The following is a 21,495-nucleotide window of genomic DNA, read 5'->3' on the forward strand; positions in this document are numbered from 1 at the left end:
ATTAGCCTAACTGGTTTGTTTCCCCCCTCAGGTGATCTACCTGAAGAAAACTCCAGAAGAAGCCTACAGAGCGCTGATCTCTGGTTCCAATGCCTCCTATCTGCCTTTCAGGTCAGTCTGCTCAGGACTGCAGTATTACTGTGTATTACTGCAGTACTCCCAGCTGTGGCGCTGTGCTGAGGGGCAGCTGATCCTGGTTCAGATGTTGGTGATTGTTCAGCTGATGAGAGCAGATGGTCTCAGTAACCAAACTACTAAGTTCCTAATTATTGATGAGGCTGCTGATTGGTGCACATGGGGCCCCGCCCAGACTGCGTGCTTACACTTTACGATGTGTGACGAAAGACACGTGAGCAGGTGCAAGAGCGGAAGTGGCTGAAAACACAGAGCAGACTGAAACAAAGTGAGAGACAAAGAGACAACAGCAGGTGCAGTTATGGGGAGTGAGAACATGTGATTCAAAACCCGAAGACAGAATCCAACGCAAGTATGAACTGGACCAGGACAGAGCATGAACATGAGAACTAAAAGTGGACCAAAGTATAATAAAGTATAAACAAAAGACTACATGAGAACTGAAAACAAAACCCGACATTATAGCATAAGTGAAATCACAAATGAGATGAGCAAAATAAGCAAGTGATGAACTAAAGATCAATAACACAAACCGGCTGGACAAAACTAGAACGGAAGTGAACAATGGCAAAAGTATGAAAAGTAACAAAAAAAACAAAATCAAACAGAATAACCACAACTGGTGACTACAGAATAGTATATAATAGTAAAATACAGTAGAGAAAACAATTGATAAACAGAAAATGTTATAGATAAATAACAAAACCTGTGACTAAAGCCAATACAGTAAGTGTGATAAACAGAACTAAACTAAGACTAAAGGAACTTAAGGGGTCAAGAGTGAAAGCTAAACGATAAAGCAAAACTAAATACAGTAGTGTTCAGAATAATAGTAGTGCTATGTGACTAAAAAGATTAATCCAGGTTTTGAGTATATTTCTTATTGTTACATGGGAAACAAGGTACCAGTAGATTCAGTAGATTCTCACAAATCCAACAAGACCAAGCATTCATGATATGCACACTCTTAAGGCTATGAAATTGGGCTATTAGTAAAAAAAAGTAGAAAAGGGGGTGTTCACAATAATAGTAGTGTGGCATTCAGTCAGTGAGTTCGTCAGTTTTGTGGAACAAACAGGTGTGAATCAGGTGTCCCTATTTAAGGATGAAGCCAGCACCTGTTGAACATGCTTTTCTCTTTGAAAGCCTGAGGAAAATGGGACGTTCAAGACATTGTTCAGAAGAACAGCGTAGTTTGATTAAAAAGTTGATTGGAGAGGGGAAAACTTATACGCAGGTGCAAAAAATTATAGGCTGTTTATCTACAAGCTCAAACTTTGTTTAAAGCAGGCTAAAGAGGAGTACGGTAAAAAGCTGGAGAGGACGCTATCTAATAAAAACGTGGGAGGTCTGGAGAGGAATGAAAACCATCACTGGCTGTGGCAGTAAGGGCAATCTTGGTTGCATGGGCATCCAGAGAGCTGAGGAGCAGAACACCTTTTTTAATCGGTTCAGCTCACCCCCGACCAACCCCCCACAGTCTACTGTCAGCTCCCCAGACCACCCCTGTCCTGCCTCTCCCCTATGTGCCTCTTTCCCTCACTAGTCCCCACCTCAACTCACCCCTCCATTACCACAAACCAGGTGACTACAGCACTGTGACGTCTCCACCCTAGGAAGGCTGCGGGACCTGACTTGGTTTGTCCGAGGCTCTTGAAGGCCTGTGCTGTGGAGCTGGGAGAACCGCTGCAACGGGTCTTCAACCTGAGTATGCGGCTGGAGAAGGTTCCCTTACTATGGAAAACATCCTGTATTGTGCCAGTTCCCAAGATCAGTCGCCCTCGGGAGCTCAGTGACTACAGGCCAGTCGCTCTCACATCACACGTGATGAAAACATTGGAGTGACTGGTTCTGCAGTTCATGCAGCCCCAGGTGCAGGCAGTGAGGAATCCTCTTGCCTACCGGGAGAGGGTGGGTGTTGAGGATGCGGTCCTCTATCTCCTACACCGTGCTCTTAAGTACCTGGATGGGGGGGGATGCACTGTGAGAATGCTATTTTTTTACTTCTCCAGTGCTTTTAATACCATCTACCCCAGCCTTCTCCAGGATAAACTCAACATCATGGCTGTGGACCCTCATTTAGTGAGCTGGATCTCAGACTACCTTACCTATAGGCCACAGTTTGTCCAGGTGGGGGACTGCAGGTCTTCAACTCTGACTTGCAGTACTGGAGCACCTCAGGGCACAGTGCTCTCTCCTCTCCTCTTCACCCTTTACACCACGGACTTTCGTTACAACTCCAATACATGTCACATGCAGAAGTTCTCAGATGACACTGCAATTGTGGCATGTATTCGGGAGGGGGACGAGAGGGAGTACAGAGGCCTGGTGAAGGACTTTGTGCAGTGGTGCCGGCTGAATAAGCTCCAGCTGAACAACACTAAAACAAAGGAGATGGTGTTGGACTTTTGCCGGGCGCCACCATCTCTGCAGCCCATTAACATCGGTGGAGTGGAGGTGGAGGTGGTCTCCATGTATAAGTACCTGGGACTACATCTGGACAATAAGCTGAGCTGGGCAGCCAACATGGATGCTGTTTATAAGAAGGGCCAGAGCAGAATGTATTTTCCTCAGAAGGCTGGCCTCGTTCAGAGTCCTGCCCTAAGTTAGTGCACCTGTTTTATGTGGCTATTGTGTCCAGTGTTCTTTTTATGCTGCAGTGTGTTGGGGGGGGCAGTGCTTTTAAGAAGGACATTCATCGACTGAACCGGCTCATTAAGAGGGCCAGTTCTGTAGTGGGTCTGGGCTTGGACTCTGTGGAAGACAGTGGTGGAGCAGAGAACACTCACAAAGACCCATGCCATCCTGTCTAATGAGAGTCACCCTCTGAACTCTGTCTTCTCCATCCAGAGAAGCTCAGTAAGCTCGAGATTTCTCTCATTGAGATGTTCTACAGAGAGACTGAGGAACTCATTTGTGCCGCGTGCAATCAGGCTGTTTAACGAGGCCTCTGCTGGGAGGAGCAGGAGGGAGAATGTGCTTTAGCGACTAGTTTTTAGTTATTATTTATTTATTTTTGTGGTGGGCTTTGTTCCTTCCATTTTATTGTATCTTTTAATTCTATCTATCCTTGGAGCACGGACAATGCACAATTTCCCTTGGGATCAATAAAGTATTTATCTATCTATCTAATCTATGTAATCTGTCTATCTGACAGTTGGAAGACGCCTGTGTGAAGCTAATTTATTACAAGAATCCCCCACAAAGTCCCTCTGTTAATAAAAGAGTGCAGAAGAGGTTACAATTTGCCAAAGAACACATCAACTGGCCTATAAAGAGAAATGGAGGAATATTTGTGGACTGATGAGAGTAAAATTGTCTTTTTTTGGGTCCAAGGGTCCGCAGACAGTTTGTGAAAGACGACCCCCAAACTCTGAATTCAAGCCCACAGTTCCAGTGAAGACAGTGAAGCATGGTAAAGGGACTGCGATTTATATAGCGCTTTTGCCATCTGCATCAGATGCTCAAAGCGCGTTTACAATTATGCCTTCACATTCACCAACGCCCCCCGATGTCAAGGTGCTGCCAATCAAGGGCGCTCACTACACACCTTGAGCAATAGGGGATTAAAGACCTTGCCCTTAGTGATTTTCCAGTCAGGTGGGGATTTGAACCCAGGATCTTCTGGTCTCAAGCCCAACACCTTAACCACTAGACCATCACCTCCCCATGGTGATGGTCATGCGTGGTGGTGCAAGCATCATGATATGGGCATGTTTCTCCTACTATGGTGTTGGGCCTATATATCGCATACCAGGTATCATGGATCAGTTTGGATATGTCAGAATACTTGAAGAGGTCATGTTGCCTTATGCTGAAGAGGACATGCCCTTGAAATGGGTGTTTCAACAAGACAATGACCCCAAGCACACTAATAAACCAGCAAAATCTTGGTTCCAAACCAACAAAATTAATGCCTCGCAGATGTGAAGAAATCATGAAAAACTGTGGTTATACAACTAAATACTAGTTTAGTGATTCACAGGATTGATAAAAAAGCAGTTTGAACATAATAGTTTTGAGTTTGTAGCGTCAACAGCAGATGCTGCTATTATTGTGAACACCCCCTTTTCTACTTTTTTTTTTTTACTAATAGCCCAGTTTCATAGCCTTAAGAGTGTGCATATCATGAATGCTTGGTCTTGTTGGATTTGTGAGAATCTACTGAATCTACTGGTACCTTTTCCCATGTAACAATAAGAAATACGTGGGCTGTCAATAAAGTAACGGTCCTTTTTATTTTTTTCAAAAACTATATGGATTTCATTCATATGTTTTTATGTCAGACATGCTTGAACCCTCGTGCGCATGCGTGAGTTTTTCCACGCCTGTCGGTGACGTCATTCGCCTGTGAGCACTCCTTGTGGGAGGAGTTGTCCAGCCCCTCGTCGGAATTCCTTTGTCTGAGAAGTTGCTGAGAGACTGGCGCGTTGTTTGATCAAAATTTTTTCTAAACCTGTGAGACACATCGAAGTGGACACGGTTAGAAAAATTAAGCTGGTTTTCAGTGAAAATTTTAACGGCTGATGAGAGATTTTGAGGTGATTCTGTCGCTTTAAGGACTTTTCACGGTGCGAGACGTCGCGCAGCGCTCTCAGGCGCCGTCATCAGCCTGTTCAAGCTGAAAACCTCCACATTTCAGGCTCTATTGATCCAGGACGTCGTGAGAGAACAGAGAAGTTTCAGAAGAAGTCGGTTTCAGCATTTTATCCGGATATTCCACTGTTAAAGGAGATTTTTTTAATATATATTCCCTTTTGCAGAGGGACGCTCCGCCACAGGAAAAACACCTCTGTTGAAAGCCTTAAGGACAAGTTGGAACATGTCCTGCCTGTTAAGCAATTTCTCATATACTCACTCCACTGAAAGCCATCAAAAGCCGCCCGGATTTTACAAATGGTTATCAAGACGGAGGTGTTTTTCCTGTGCCGCCGCACCGCGTCGGCTGTGTCCCGACGCGCGGATCCGTCCGCACGTCTTTCATTAAAAAAATCTCCTTTAACAGTGGAATATCCGGATAAAATGCTGAAACCGACTTCTTCTGAAACTTCTCTGTTCTCTCACGACGTCCTGGATCAATAGAGCCTGAAATGTGGAGGTTTTCAGCTTGAACAGGCTGATGACGCCGCCTGAGAGCGTTGCGCGACGTCTCGCACCGTGAAAAGTCCTTAAAGCGACAGTATCACCTCAAAATCTCTCATCAGCCGTTAAAATTTTCACTGAAAACCAGCTTAATTTTTCGAAAAGTGTCCACTTCGATGTGTCTCACAGGTTTAGAAAAAATTTTGATCAAACAAAGCGCCAGTCTCTCAGCAACTTCTCAGACAAAGGAATTCCGACGAGGGGCTGGACGACTCCTCCCACAAGGAGTGCTCACAGGCGAATGACGTCACCGACAGGCGTGGAAAAACTCACGCATGCGCACGAGGGTTCAAGCATGTCTGACGTAAAAACATATGAATGAAATCCATATAGTTTTTGAAAAAAATAAAAAGGACCGTTACTTTATTGACAGCCCTCGTATACTCAAAACCTGGATTAATCTTTTTAGTCACATAGCACTACTTATATTCTGAACACTACTGTATGTGGCAAAAGAAAAAGATACAGAGAATAAATGAAACAAAAACCAATCATAATTGAAGCATGACCATAACGAGACATGAGTAAACACAGGAAGGCTCAGGATGCATGGAAACAGAAAAGGGTCCAGAACTATAACAAACTGGCCCTAAAGGGCTGGATCATGAGAAATATAATATATATCTATAGATATATATTATATTATACAAATTCGAACACTTATTACTTATGTCTACCTTTATTAAATTATTATTTTCTCTATGCTGTGACATTGTAGCTGCAAAAAAGACGCTGCCAAATGGAATTTTGTTGTATTTCTTGTACAATGACAATTAAGCTGCTGCTTCTTATTTAGCGTTTTTATTTTTTAATCTCGTAATTTATTCTTTGCTCTCATCTTTTCTTTGCCTTGACAGGCTTTTTTCCTGAAATAGCCACAGATGCTAATACTGCATTAAATCACAATCTACTACCACCGTCATCCTCAGCATCCTTCTCCCTGTGTAGTCCGTGTCCCTTCTGTCTTCACGTCCAGACCATTTCCAGATCACCTCTCTGACTCTGTCTCAGTCTTCCATCTGTGTTTTTCGAATCCCACAATCTTTATGGTGGGATTAGAACTACATGTGGTTCATGTGCTAAAACACTAAATGGACATTTTTTTTGTGTGTCTATAGATGCATGAAGGTCTGTATGTTTCTGTGACTCATCATTGAGTTTTCAGCTCTGTCTGTCTCTGCAGGGACGCCTCTTTTGGGAGTTGCACCTACAGCCTCACCGTGCTGGACTGTCTGCAGGGAATTGGAAAGGTGAGCTGATCAACCAGTCATCAGTTCAGTGACAATTCTGTAAGATCTCACACTGTTTAGGATAGGCAGGGCGGGGTTATTGTGGAGGCAGAGCTGCAACTCTGTATATATCACTATAGTAAAAGTTACATAGACAGTTTGCAGCACTGATTTGCTGCCGTTTCATTTTTCCATAAATTGAGCAGTTGACATACAAAAACACTGAAACATGCCAAGAAAAACACCTTTTCCAACCACAGAGATTTCTACAGGGACAGAAAAGTAGGAGGAATATCATCCACGTGCTGGATTCTGAGAGCCTCCACCCCAGAGGCCTTGTGTACAAAGACGTGGCGGACTTCAAAGCCCTGCGTCAGGCGTAAGCACAAATATATTCAGATGTATGAAAGTGTACGTAGACATGAATCCACGCACGTTCAGTTTGTACAGCCCAGTGAACATGGAATTTAGCACACGTGCACATGCACCAAACTCCTCCCTGGCCACACCTCCTTCTGAATCTGCAAATGTATTCAAATAATCTGGTTGTGTCGCGTTGACAGCACCATAAGTGTGGAGTGTTGTGTTTGACGCCCACCATCGTCTGTGTTGTTGTGTGTAAAAATTAAAACTTTCAGAGACAACGTGCAGAAACAACGAAAGCTGTGGTTTGATCACCGTTCAGCTCTCTCTCATGTAAACAGAAATTAATAAATACGTTTGTGTGTGTAGATGCTGAACTGAGCTGCACACACACACTGAAGTAAAGATTATATTAGGTGCACGGCGGCTGACAGTGTGTGACATTAACAATGGACACACATTCTCACTGACAAATACTGAACACAGTCGGGGGCTCGTTAAGCTCATCTCTCGTTCCACCATGAAGAAAAAGAAAACATTTTAATAATAATTAAAAAAAAAAAAACATATTTGAATGTGCACATGACTAAATGTGTCTGCGCTCTGGTTTTCGTTAGGAACAATTACACAGATCAATTATTTAACCAATTATTTAACATCTCCCCCCCCCCACACACACACACACACATACACACACTGCACACCTTGCATCCTGCATCCTGATGTGCATTTGCACTACACACGATTTGAACATTGATGGAATGAAATTGTTTCCTATGAACAAAAACAAATGCATCATGTGACGGTGCCTTTATAGTAAAATGTGTGCAGTCAGTAGCTCCGATTACATTCAGGAAACTGGCTGTGGCTCTGAAATGCACTTTAATGTTGGAATGCGATGTACCTGATGACATTCGGATGATTGTGTTCCACACTGACTGGTGGCTCAGCTCAGAGTTGACTGGCACACTCCTGACCGATCGGCCAGCTCACACTGGAATGCCTCTGTCTGGGCACAGACAGCCCCTGGCCCCTCGCCGTGTTGCGCTCTGGGTCGGCCACAGTTCTGCGCAGCTCCAGTAACAGCAGCCTTAGTAATCAAAATTGGTTTATGAGCCAATTATCTTCATTTGGAAGTAAATCCTTGTGTTCCCTGAATACACATTCACGTCAGATTGCACCATTTGCAAGTGGTGCCATTTTACGCATCACTGTGCGTATGGTATGGCGCCATCCAAATAACTACAAACACGTGGGTGTGTTAATTGTTCATCAGTGCGTCTCTGATGTGCACATCACTCTGATGGCTTCATGTTTTCACACTATTAATGGTTCCCAGCATCATCTCTACATTTCGGCAGAGGAACAATAACTGTAGAAACGTGCGTACGCCAGCCAGGATTTGTGCGTGACGCAACACATTTCCACAATCATTTCACTTTTGATGCAATCTGAACATTAGCGTGGAGATGGCCGTACACAGGGTTTGTGAGTAAGCACGCTTTGTACCCTGGACCTTGTGTTGACTATGGAATGAAATACTGTGGGCAAGGAAGCCCAGCCCCTCAAACCCTAGACCACCATGCCCTGTGAGTCCTTCAGGCTGTGGTCTGATTCAAGATTCAAACAACTTCATTGATCCCTAAAGGGCAATTCATCTTCACCACCCAATTACCTCAAACAAAAATACAGCAATTAATCCACAATTATTCGTAGTTGAACGTAATAATGGCACACATCAGAATTAAAACAACTGCACATATACATTTGATTTGTTTATGTACGCTTATGTTTGAATAGTACGTCATCTGAATTGAGGCAATGAGTGAGTTGGGGCTGCAGCAGCATCTCCATCACTCAGTCGATCTCGGAGGGGAAGTGACAGAGCAGGGGGTGGGGTGGGGGTGGGGTTGGGGTGGGGGGGTCAGAAACACAAGGGAGGGGGTAGGGGTGGGGGGTAGGGAGGGTACGTGCGTCATGTGTGCAGATGAGTTCATATCAGTCTCTGTCCGTGTCTGCATAGAGTCTGGAGTGGCCTTGACGACCGCAGACTGTAGGGGAGGGCAAATGAAAAGGAGCCAGATGCTTCACCAAGGCCATTGAAATCTTTCTGGAGGAAAACAAACGGGGCATTTTAACCTTCGGTAGCTGATAAGGCTGCCATGTTTTGGTTAAGCAGAGAAGCACAGAGTTCCAATACGCCCTCTCTTCAACTGTCCAGATCCAATTGTGAATATTCACTGGTCTCCACCATCAGTTCCTTTGCAAGGCAGACATTTGCTCTGAGATGATTTCCAATTTGCGTTTAAGTTCAAGAGTTAACGCAATCTGAGATTGTACCGCCTTGCCCACCTCATTAATCATGACGGACAAGTGTGGGGTTGTGGTTATGGTAGCAGCCGTCTTGCCAATTTTCCGGTAGGTCAGGGCAGCACCTAAGCAGCAAAAGCCCTCCTGCCCATAAAAGCAATAAAATAATCCCCAATGTCTTCCATGGAGAGTGGTGCCAAGCATGCAGCGCGCACTTCACATCGAGAACATAGCCCGCAGGATAGGTTCCATCTGGCATGTATGAAGGAAGTGTGTGATATCTGGGAGGAAGGCCCAGGAGCATAACATGACACCTCTTTACCACGCTGTTGTTGGGATCATCAAGCGATCTGAACGCTGGGGGGTTCTGATGTTGTCCTTGAAAAGTCCAGATTTAATGTTTAATGCAGCAGTGACCTTTTCCTTAACACTCTGTTTCAGGCTCTGCAGCATGGATTCTTTGACTTTGAGACATTTGACGTGGATGAATATGAACACTATGAGGTAAAATCTGAACGGATCTGAACATGAACATTTGAAATCCCAATGACTGTTCCACAACAGTGACACTAAAGCTTATTTACAGCTTGTGGTTACTTACAGTTCTGATAGTTCTGCTCCTCGTTGACAGTTTAAATGCGTACTGGTGTGAAACTTATGTGCATTAGGGTGGTCCCAAAAAACAAGCTTCAACTTTTTCAAGGTGTTTTTTCATTTTTTTTTTTTTGGTTCCTTTAAGGGTAAAAATAAATTGGGTGAAATTTTATGAGATTTGAAAACTATTAACCACTGCTTTTTGTTACGTGTGAGGGACATTTTGAGTTATGGACTGGATACATTAGTTCATTAGTTAATAATAGTCTCTGGTCCCCTCCCTTCCCGGGGTAATGATGAGGCGTTTAGCAGACTGACATTGTTAAATAGGTGGCTGTTGCAGTTTTGTAGATGGCAAGGCTTTAGTTTAATTGATAAGCGGCCTTCGTTTTTGCGGCTGCCGTGGCTTGCTGATGCTGGACGGCCTTTATCGTACTGGGGAAGGCACCTCCATCTTGTCTGCAAACATAAAGCTCTACAGGGAGGGTAACATTAGGACTTTACAGCAGCTCACGGAGACCCTGCAAGGCTTACGACAAATGTGGGTGTGGACTAGAGCTGCGGCTATCGATTATCTTAGTAATCGATTATTCTGGCGATTAATCGAGTAATCGGATAAAAAGTACTTTTGCGTTTTAAAACATTAACAGTCCAGGGCTCTCCCTAAGTAATGGCACAGTGTCACTGCGTCATCATGGAGATTGTCAGATTTAGTGTATCCCTTTCTGTGTTCCTCGGTAATTATTATTTTTTCACATCTTTGTTATTTTTCACATCAAGTTTTGGATCTTTCCTGGTGTCAGGAGCTCAGCCAAAGTCGGGCCAAAGTCTTAACATTTTGCTGAAATGGGGATGGTTGTGGCTTTTTGTTTTCCCACCTTGTAAATTTAACCATTATTTATTTATTTATTCATTCATTAAGGTGGTGGACTGGGTGACCAGCATGAATTTCTTTTTAACACTCTCTCTGGGATTCAGCCAATGCATTTCATTTTCAGCTGGAGGTCTCGCATGCAGCCTCGCAGTCACTGTTTTTTTATTATTATTATTATTTATTTGAGTTACTGTGTTTGTGTAGCGTTGTGTTTGTTGCCCAAAAAGCGAAAATTAAAAAGCGAAACACTCATTGCGAGTCTAAGCAAAACACAGAAGAAAGAGTGGACTTCTTCCAGAGACTGTCTGTCTGTGGCCGGGACGGAGCTGTGTGAGGGTAGTGCTGAGCCGCTCACACGGGCAGAGAGAGGCAGCAGCTGGCCACCGCGCGTAGAGCGGTCAGCGAACGAAACTGTGTTGTTTTTAAAAAATAAACACACTGCTTTGCTTTAAATGCACAGTAAGGTATTTCAGATGATCAGCGTGGACCGTCCTTTTCCTAAAAGGCTTTATTTCACTCTGTTTGTCGTGTTGGAAAGCTGTAGCTTTTGTGCTAATTTGATTAGCGCTTGCTGTAGTCTTCTTCTGTTTGTTTTTCTGGGGACATTACAGCGCCACCCACAGGGCTGGCATATGTACAGCAATGTTAAACGAAGCTTTGAGGCACAGAATTTGCCTCAAACATTTTTTGTAATTGAATTATTGAGTTACTCGACTAATCGTTTCAGCCCCTATGTGGACTCCATTAGCTTAGCGGGGAAATTGATGCAGAAAATCCACTGTGGTGATAGTGCAGTTTATGTGGCGGGGGGGAAATTTGTCCAGTTGACACTGTGGCCTGTTTCCTCAGACATATCTATAGAAAGCATAGAGGGATATGCTTTGCAAACTTAATACCCATTACTACATCGGACAATGTTAAAATTGATCCTGCAATGTCAAGTATTTTGTGTCTGCTAATGACAAGCAGTGTGGAATTTCTTAAACCCAAACCTAATGTTAGGCATTTTTTATATACTTCTCTTGAACCACCTCCGTATCCCAACAGTCAAATTGTCAACTCCACTGAGGTCCTTAGTCTGGGTCTAATTAACATAAGGTCACTGTCCTCAAAACCACTGTTGATTCACAATTGAATTATGGCTCACCACTTACATATGATTGGTTTATGTGAAACCTGGCTTGAACCTACTGCTGTCCTCCCCTTGAGTGAGGCCTGCCCACTGACGTACACATTTAGTCACGTCCCTCGTGATACAAAGCAAAGTGGGGTGTTGCTCTTATTTATAAATCTAGGTTTTAATTTGCTAGCTGTTGGGGGTCATAAATATAATTTGTTTGAGCATCTGATTCTCCACTCTGCCCACAATACTACATACAGTCAAGGTTACAAGAACAAAAATCAACCGTATTACTTTGTCACTGTATAAAGGCCCCCTGGCCCATACTCTGAATTCTTAGATGAATTTGGTACGTTCACCTCTATCTTGTTGACTAGTGCAGATAACATTCTGATTGTTGTTGACTTCAACATTCATATAAATAAGCCTTCTGATCCCCTCTGCAAATCATTTATGGACATTCTGGATGTATTACAATTCCAGCAATGCATTCAGGGTTTGACTCACATTAGTGGAAATACCCTGGATTGGTTCTCGCATGTGGTATCGCTGTCACAAATATTGACATCATGCCTCTTGCATCAGTGGTCTCTGATCACTCACTTATTAAGTTTACAGTTTCGCTGCCTTGTTTAGTGGAACAGCAACCTTATTTATCACAACAACACATCAACTCCTCAACTATGACTGAACTTGAGCTAGACTGCCTGATATCTTAGCTTCACGATTGGAAATGCCCAGTCAGTTAGAATGTCTTGTGGACAGTTTAAACTCAGTGCTCAAAACTACACTAGACATGATTGCACCACCTTTATTAAAACCACACACCCCAAACACAGTCACCTTGGTTCAATGATTATCTGCGTGACCTCAAGCATAAGGCCAGAGGTCTAGAACGGAAATGACGTAGTTCAGAATTAGAAGTATTCCACCTTGCGTGGCGTGATGCTATCTTAGACTATAAGCATGTATTACTGGCTACAAAGTGGACCTATTACTCTGATTTGATCAACAAAAACAAGCATAACTCAAAGTTCTTGTTCGACACAGTGGCAACTCTTACTCATGGACAACCACCTGTAGTTCGCTCTCCTTTTACAGCACAAGATTTCCTGTATTACTTTGAGAAGAAAATAGAAGACATTAGGTTAAACATATCCCAGAATGCCTTAACCCAGCCACTACACCCTGCTATTGAGGTGGGTGCCACTACTGAGGTATTACCTAGATTTACAGAATTTGATAGTATCTCACTAGGCATGCTGATGAAACTCGTAACATCAACAAAAAGCACAACCTGTTTATTTGATCCTATACCAACAAAACTGTTTAAGGACCTGTGGCCCACTCTTGGGCCGACTGTGCTGGAAATTATTAATCTTTCTTTAACATCTAGATCTGTTCCTAATTTAGTTTCAAATCTGCAGTGATTAAACCATTACTTAAGAAACCTAATCTTGACCCTAGTGTATTGAAAACCTATCGGCCGATATCAAATCTCTCATTTTGCTCTAAAATTCTGAAAAAAGTGGTGTCACGGCAGCTCGTAGACTATCTTACTGAGGATAATCGCTTTGAGCCACTGCAGTCTGCTTTTAGAAAATATCATTCCACAGAGACGGCTCTCACTAAAGTGGTGAATGATCTTCTGCTTGTAATGGATTGGGACACCACTATGGGTCTGGTGCTGTTAGATCTCAGTGCTGCGTTTGATACCGTGGATCATCATATTCTACTTGATAGGCTGGAAAATCATTTTGGGATTACTGGGAGTGCCCTTGCATGGCTGACGTCATACTTGACCAGTCGTTCTCACTGTGTTTTGTACAATAACACTACCTCTAACCTTAGTGACATGAAATTTGGGGTTCCACAGGGCTCTGTCCTAGGCCCCCAGCTTTTCTCCCTTTATATAGCACCCCGTGGGCACATATAGTGGCGTTTTGGAATTACCTTTCACTTCTATGCTGATGATACTCAGTTGTACAGTGGGGAAAATACATATTTGATCCCCTGTCAGTTTTGCAGGTTTTCCCACCTACAAAGAATGGAGAGGTCTGTAATTTTTATCGTAGGTACACTTCAACTGTGAGAGACAGAATCTAAAAAAAAAATCCAGAAAATCACATTGTATGATTTTTAAATAATTAATTTGCATTTTATTGCATGAAATAAGTATTTGACCCCCTACCAACCAGCAAGAATTCTGTCTCTCACAGACCTGTTAATTTTTCTTTAAGAAGTCCTCTTATTCTGCACTCTTTACCTGTATTAATTGCACCTGTTTGAACTTGTTACCTGTATAAAAGACACCTGTTCACACACTCAATTAATCACAGTCCAACCTGTCCATCATAGCCAAGACCAAAGAGCTGTCTAGGGACACCAGGGACAAAACTGTAGACCTGCACAAGGCTGGGATGGACTACAGGACAACAGGCAAGCAGCTTGGTAGAAGACAACAACTGTTATGATTATTTATTAGAAAGTGGAAGAAACACAAGATGACTGTCAATCTCCCTCGGTCTGGGATTCCATGCAAGATCTCACTTTGTGGGGTAAGGATGATTCTGAGAAAGCTCAGAACTACACAGGAGGACCTGGTCAATGACCTGAGGAGAGCTGGGACCACAGTCACAAAGATTACATTAGTAACACATGATGCTGTCATGGTTTAAAATCCTGCAGGGCAGCAAGGTCCCCCTGCTCAAGCCAGCACATGTCCAGGCCCGTTTGAAGTTCACCAGTGACCATCTGGATGATCCAGAGGAGACATGGGAGAGGGTCATGTGGTCAGATGAGACCAAAATCAAACTTTTTGGAATCAACTCCACTTACCATGTTTAGAGGACGAGAACAACCCCAAGAAAACCATCCCAACCGTGAAGCATGGGGGTGGAAACATCATACTCTGGGGGTGCTCTTTGAACCAGCTCCCAATTCGGATTAAGGAGACAGACACCCTCTCTACTTTTAAGATTAGACTTAAAACTTTCCTTTTTGCTAAAGCTTATAGTTAGGGCTGGATCAGGTGACCCTGAACCATCCCTTAGTTATGCTGCTATAGACTTAGACTGCTGGGGGGTTCCCATGATGCACTGAGTGTTTCTTTCTCTTTTTGCTCTGTATGCACCACTCTGCATTTAATCATTAGTGATTGATCTCTGCTCCCCTCCACTGCATGTCTTTTTCCTGGTTCTCTCCCCTCAGCCCCAACCAGTCCCAGCAGAAGACTGCCCCTCCCTGAGCCTGGTTCTGCTGGAGGTTTCTTCCTGTTAAAAGGGAGTTTTTCCTTCCCACTGTCGCCAAGTGCTTGCTCACAGGGGGTAGTTTTGACCGTTGGGGTTTTTCTGTAATTATTGTATGGCTTTTGCCTTACAATATAAAGCGCCTTGGGGCAACTGTTTGTTGTGATTTGGCGCTATATAAATAAAATTGATTTGATTTGATTTGCTTTTCTGCAAAGGGGACAGGACGACTGCACTGTATTGAAGGGAGGATGGATGGGGTCATGTATTGCGAGATTTTGGCAAACAACCTCCTTCCCTCAGTAAGAGCATTGAAGATGGGTCATGGCTGGGTCTTCCAACATCACAATGACCCCAAACACACAGCCAGGGCAACTAAGGAGGGGCTCCATAAGAAGCATTTCAAGGTCATGGAGTGGCCTGGCCAGTCTCCAGACCTGAACTCAATAGAAAATCTTTGGAGGGAGCTGAAACTGCAAACCTGAAAGATCTAGAGAAGCTCTGTATGGAGGAGTGGACCAAAATCCCTGCTGCAGTGTGTGCAAACTTGGTCAGGAACTACAGGAAACATCTGACCTCTGTAATGGCAGACAAATGTTTCTGTACCAGTTATTAAGCTCTGTTTTTCTAGGGGATCAAATACTTATTTCATGCAATAAAATGTAAATTAATTATTTTAAATTATCTCTCACAGTTGAAGTGAACCTACGATAAAAATTACAGACCTCTACATTCTTTCCAGGTGGGAAAACCTGCAAAACTGACAGGGGATCAAATACTTATTTTCCCCACTGTACATCACAATAACTGCTGGTAATCTCATCCCAGAGGTGGGACCAAGTCACTTTCAAGTCATGAATCAGCAAGTCCCAAGTCAAGTCTCAAGTCAGCTTGCACACAATTGGCGATCAGTATAACTCATGACTTGAGAATGACTTGACAGTAACTTCGTCTCACCTCTGTCTCATCCACATAAAATCCTTAGAAGATTGCCTTTGCATCAGTGAGAAGTTGGATGTCTAGCAACTTCCTACTTTTAAACTCTGATAAGACTGAAATGATGGTTCTTGGTCCAATGAGACATCGGCATCAATTTGACTAGGTAACGCTTAGCTGAGGCTTATGTGTCTTACATCAGACTGACAAAGTGAGGAACCTTGGAGTAGTTTTTGATCCTACATTGTCCTTTGACCTCCACATTAGAGATATTATGAGGACTGCTTTCTTCCATCTGTGAAATATAGTGAAGATTCGTCCCATCCTGTCTATGGCTGATGCTGAGACGCTGATCCATGTGTTTATCTCTTCTAGATTGGACTACTACAGTGTTGTATTTTCTGGTTTACCACAGTCCAGCATTAGGGCTCTCCAGTTGGTTCAAAATGCTGCTGCCAGACTCTTGACACGAAGCAGAACATTTGACCACATTACACCCATTTTGGTGTCTCTTCACTGGCTTCCTGTGCCAGTGAGATCAGATTTTAAGGTTCTGCTAGTAGCCTATAAAATTATTTGCGGACTGGCACCTCCCTACCTAGCTGACCTAATTAAACCTTATGTACCAGCCCGGGTTTTGTGTTCTCAGGGTGCAGGGCTACTTTGTGTCCCTAAGGTGAATAAGAAGTCTGCAAGTCACAGAGCTTTCTCTTATCATGCCCCTGTTCTGTGGAATGATCTCCCTGCGTCAATAAAATTTTATTAGTAAACAGAGCGTGCCATGGCCTCAACTTTATCTAAAGTCTGGGTCTTTCAGTGAAGCTTAGGGCTAGTGGCCGGCGATCAGTTTAGTATTTCTTCTGCTTTCTTGTTGCTTAATGCTGACGAATTTTACCTTAAGTGTAATTTTTCTGGCTGACTTATTCTGTTTTCTTTTTCTCTGCCTGAGACAAGTTTATTATATGGCTACACCACTACGCACACTCTGGCTGATTTCCAGTCTGATATATTCCCATATCAGACCGTTACCATGACAATTGGTTTGGATCACGTATCAGATTTGTTACAAACCAGGAAGCTAAAAACACAATTAGAAAAACCATGTCGGGCATAAACATACACCATAAATGTCTAAACAGCATCGGAAACACACACACAGATTGAAAGTTTACCAGCTAACGACCGGACCATCTGTTAGCACGTTTTTAGCGGGCATTAATCAGCAGAATCGGAACAGTTGGTAGAACCAGAATGATAATACAACCCCAGTTGTAATGAAGTTGGGATGTTGTGTAAATGTAAATAAAAACATAATACAATGATTTTCAAATCCTCTTCAACCTATATTCAATTGAATACACCACAGAGACAAGATATTTAATGTTCAAACTGATAAACTTTATTGTTTTTGTGCAAATATTTGCTCATTTTGAAATGGATGGCTGCAACATGTTTCAAAAAAGCTGGGACAGTGGTATGTTTCCCACTGTGTTACATCACCTTACCTTCTAACAACACTCAATAAGCGTTTGGGAACTGAGGACACTAATTGTTGAAGCTTTGTAGGTAGAATTCTTTCCCATTCTTGCTTGATGTATGACTTTAGTTGTTCAACAGTCCGGGGTCTCCGTTGTCATATTTTGCGCTTCATAATGCGCCACACATTTTCACTGGGCGACAGGTCTGGACTGCAGGCAGGCCAGTCTAGTACCCGCACTCTTTTACTACAAAGCCACGTTGTTGTAACACGTGCAGAATGTGTCTTGGCATTTTCTTGCTGAAATAATCAGGGACGTCCCTGAAAAAGACATTGCTTGGATGGCAGCATGTGTTGCTCCAAAACCTGGATGTACCTTTCAGCATTGATGGTGCCATCACAGATGTGTAAGTTGTCCATGCCATGGGCACTAACACACCCCCATACCATCACAGATGCTGGCTTTTGAACTTTGCGCTGGTAGCAGTCTGGATGGTCTTTTTCCTCTTTTGTCCAGAGGACACGATGTCCATGATTTCCAAAAACAATTTGAAATGTGGACTCATCAGACCACAGCACACTTTTCCACTTTGTGTCTGTCCATTTCAAATGAGCTCGGGCCCAGAGAAGGCAGCAGCGTTTCTGAATGTTGTTGATGTTTGGCTTTCACTTTGCATGGTAGAGTTTTAACTTGCGCTTGTAGATGTAGCGAACTGTGTTAACTGACTATGGTTTTCGGAAGTGTTCCTGAGCCCACACGGTAAGATCCTTTACACAATGATGTCGGTTTTTAATGTAGTGCCGCCTGAGGGATCGAAGGTCACAGGCATTCAATGTTGGTTTTTGGCCATGTTGCTTACGTGTTGAAAGTTCTCCAGATTGTCTGAATCTTCTGATTATATTATGGACTGTAGATGATGGAATCCCTAAATTCCTTGCAATTGAACGTTGAGAAACATTGTTCTTAAACTGTTGGACTATTTTTTCATGCAGTTGTTCACAAAGTGGTGATCCTCACCCCATCTTTGCTTGTGAACGACTGAGCCTTTTGGTGATGCTCCTTTTATACCCAATCATGACACTCACTTGTTTCAAATTAACCTGTTCACCTGTGGAATGTTCCAAACAGGTGTTTTTTGAGCATTCATCAACTTTCCCAGTCTTTTGTTGCCCCGTCCCAACTTTTTTGAACATGTTGCAGGCATCTATTTCAAAATGAGCAAATATTTGCACAAAAACAAAGTTTATCAGTTTGAACATTAAATATCTTGTCTTTGTGGTGTATTCAATTGGATATAGGCTGAAGAGGATTTGCAAATCATTGTATTCTGTTTTTATTTACATTTCACACAACATCCCAACTTCACTGGAATTGGGGTTGTACAACTGATGGAATGATTGCCAGAACAGCACCTTACTATGCCCCCTGCCTCACAAGCTAATCAATAACCAATCTCAGGATAATGTAATAAAATGTGATCATACAAAGTCGGAAGTCAGGTTCATGTTGTACACTGGTGCTGCCATCTGTAAGCCATTCTGTTATGTCAACTCTGTTCTGCCAGGTACGTTCTGCCATTCTGTCCCTGTTCTGTCAAGAGTTTAGGGCTTCTAATGCCAACCTATGGCTGTACGTAGTGGCTAAATAACTTGATTATTTTTATGGTGAGGCCGGATCATCTCATCAATACTTGTTTTGGGTGTACAACCCCTGGCAAAAATGATGGAATCACCGGCCTCGGAGGATGTTCATTCAGTTATTTAATTTTGTAGAAAAAAAGCAGATCACAGACATGACACAAAATTAAAGTCATTTCAAATGACAACTTTCTGGCTTTAAGAAACACTATAAGAAATCAAGAAAAAAAATTGTGGCAGTCAGTAACGGTTACTTTTTTAGACCAAACAGAGGGAAAAAAATATGGACTCACTCAATCTGAGGAATAAATTATGGAATCACCCTGTAAATTTTCATCCCCAAAACTAACACTTGCATCAAATCAGATCTACTCATTAGTCTGCATCTAAAAAGGAGTGATCACACCTTGGAGAGCTGTTGCACCAAGTGGACTGACATGAATCATGGCTCCAACACGAGAGATGTCAATTGAAACAAAGGAGAGGATTATCAAACTTTTAAAAGAGGGTAAATCATCATGCAGTGTTGCAAAAGATGTTGGTTGTTCACAGTCAGCTGTGTCTAAACTCTGGACCAAATACAAACAACATGGGAAGGTTGTTAAAGGCAAACATACTGGTAGACCAAGGAAGACATCAAAGCGTCAAGACAGAAAACTTAAAGCAATATGTCTCAAAAATCGAAAATGCACAACAAAACAAATGAGGAATGAATGGGAGGAAACTGGAGTCACGTCTGTGACCGAACTGTAAGAAACCGCCTAAAGGAAATGGGATTTACATACAGAAAAGCTAAACGAAAGCCATCATTAACACCTAAACAGAAAAACACAAGGTTACAATGGGCTAAGGAAAAGCAATCGTGGACTGTGGATGACTGGATGAAAGTCATATTCAGTGATGAATCTCGAATCTGCATTGGGCAAGGTGATGATGCTGGAACTTTTGTTTGGTGCCGTTCCAATGAGATTTATAAAGATGACTGCCTGAAGAGAACATGTACATTTCCACAGTCATTGATGATATGGGGCTGCATGTCAGGTAAAGGCACTGGGAAATGGCTGTCATTACATCATCAATAAATGCACAAGTTTATGTTGATATTTTGGACACTTTTCTTATCCCATCAATTGAAAGGATGTTTGGGGATGATGAAATCATTTTTCAAGATGATAATGCATCTTGCCATAGAGCAAAAACTGTGAAAACATTCCTTGCAAAAAGACACATAGGGTCAATGTCATGGCCTGCAATAGTCCGGATCTTAATCCAATTGAAAATCTTTGGTGGAAGTTGAAGAAAATGGTCCATGACAAGGCTCCAACCTGCAAAGCTGATCTGGCAACAGCAATCAGAGAAAGTTGGAGCCAGATTGATGAAGAGTACTGTTTGTCACTCATTAAGTCCATGCCTCAGAGACTGCAAGCTGTTAGAAAAGCCAGAGGTGGTGCAACAAAATACTAGTGATGTGTTGGAGCGTTCTTTTGTTTTCATGATTCCATAATTTATTCCTCAGAATTGAGTGATTCCATATTTTTTTCCTCTGCTTGGTCTAAAAAAGTAACTGTTACTGACTGCCACAATTTTTTTCCTGATTTCTTATAGTGTTTCTTAAAGCCAGAAAGTTGCCATTTGAAATGACTTTAGTTTTGTGTCATGTCTGTGATCTGCTTTTTTTTCTACAAAATTAAACAACTGAATGAACATCCTCCGAGGCCGGTGATTCCATCATTTTTGCCAGGGGTTGTAATATAAGCAAAAACGACCCATTGCCCCAATAACCAGTTGCTCCGGTTCCATTCCTCCCATAGTTCTGGCGATTAGTAGCTTCCCAAGTTCTTCATGGAGATGAAGAAAGCGAACAGGTCTCACTACCAGCTACTACCTGGTCTGAAGCCCAACGCTTAACCACTAGAACATCACCTCCTCGTGTGTTGAGTGTTTGTGTATTTAAACGACAAGAAGCAAGACTTTTAGCTGAGGACGCTTCTGCGATTTGAAGCGAAACGTCCTCACGTCAAGCAACCCAGTCCAGTCGAAGATTCAAGCTTCTCTACTATGGAAACCACCTGGTGAGAGCCTACACAGAAATATTTAAACGACATCGTTTCAGCTGCTGCTCAGTCTCTTGGTTGAAACCTTTTATTCCACACTGCAGTCTGTCTCACTGTTTCTGGACGTGACTTCTACAGCTCACCTTCAGTTTGGGCTTTGTTTTGTGTGTGTGTGTGTGTCCACATGTTTTTGCTTTTGTTTTTTATGGTTTGTTTGGCTAACCCTCGCCAGACAACACGCTTTGTGTCATTTACAACCTGCAAACTTAAAAATATGAATAGTATAAATCCATATCCACTCTCCCGCCTTGACTCTGTGTCAGAGCTCTAGAGCTGCAGTGTTCAGACCCTGAACTTTCATTAGTGTAGCAACCA

At 42.8% G+C, this 21,495-nt stretch overlaps 1 protein-coding gene across 2 annotated transcripts in view; it reads left to right on the forward strand.

Moving 5' to 3' along the window:
- The window catches only part of cdc14ab (cell division cycle 14Ab), a 59,831-nt gene that overhangs the window by 17,479 nt on the left and 20,857 nt on the right, over positions 1 to 21,495 (forward strand). For both annotated transcript variants that reach the window (XM_034179270.1, XM_034179271.1), the window contains exons 5-7: positions 32 to 111; positions 6,461 to 6,527; positions 9,621 to 9,683. In XM_034179270.1, coding sequence (XP_034035161.1) covers positions 32 to 111; positions 6,461 to 6,527; positions 9,621 to 9,683 — 210 coding nt within the window. The remainder of the gene's footprint in view (positions 1 to 31; positions 112 to 6,460; positions 6,528 to 9,620; positions 9,684 to 21,495) is intronic.

The sequence above is a fragment of the Thalassophryne amazonica genome, chromosome 10, assembly GCF_902500255.1.
Source record: "Thalassophryne amazonica chromosome 10, fThaAma1.1, whole genome shotgun sequence".
Classification (NCBI taxonomy): Eukaryota; Metazoa; Chordata; class Actinopteri; order Batrachoidiformes; family Batrachoididae; genus Thalassophryne; species Thalassophryne amazonica.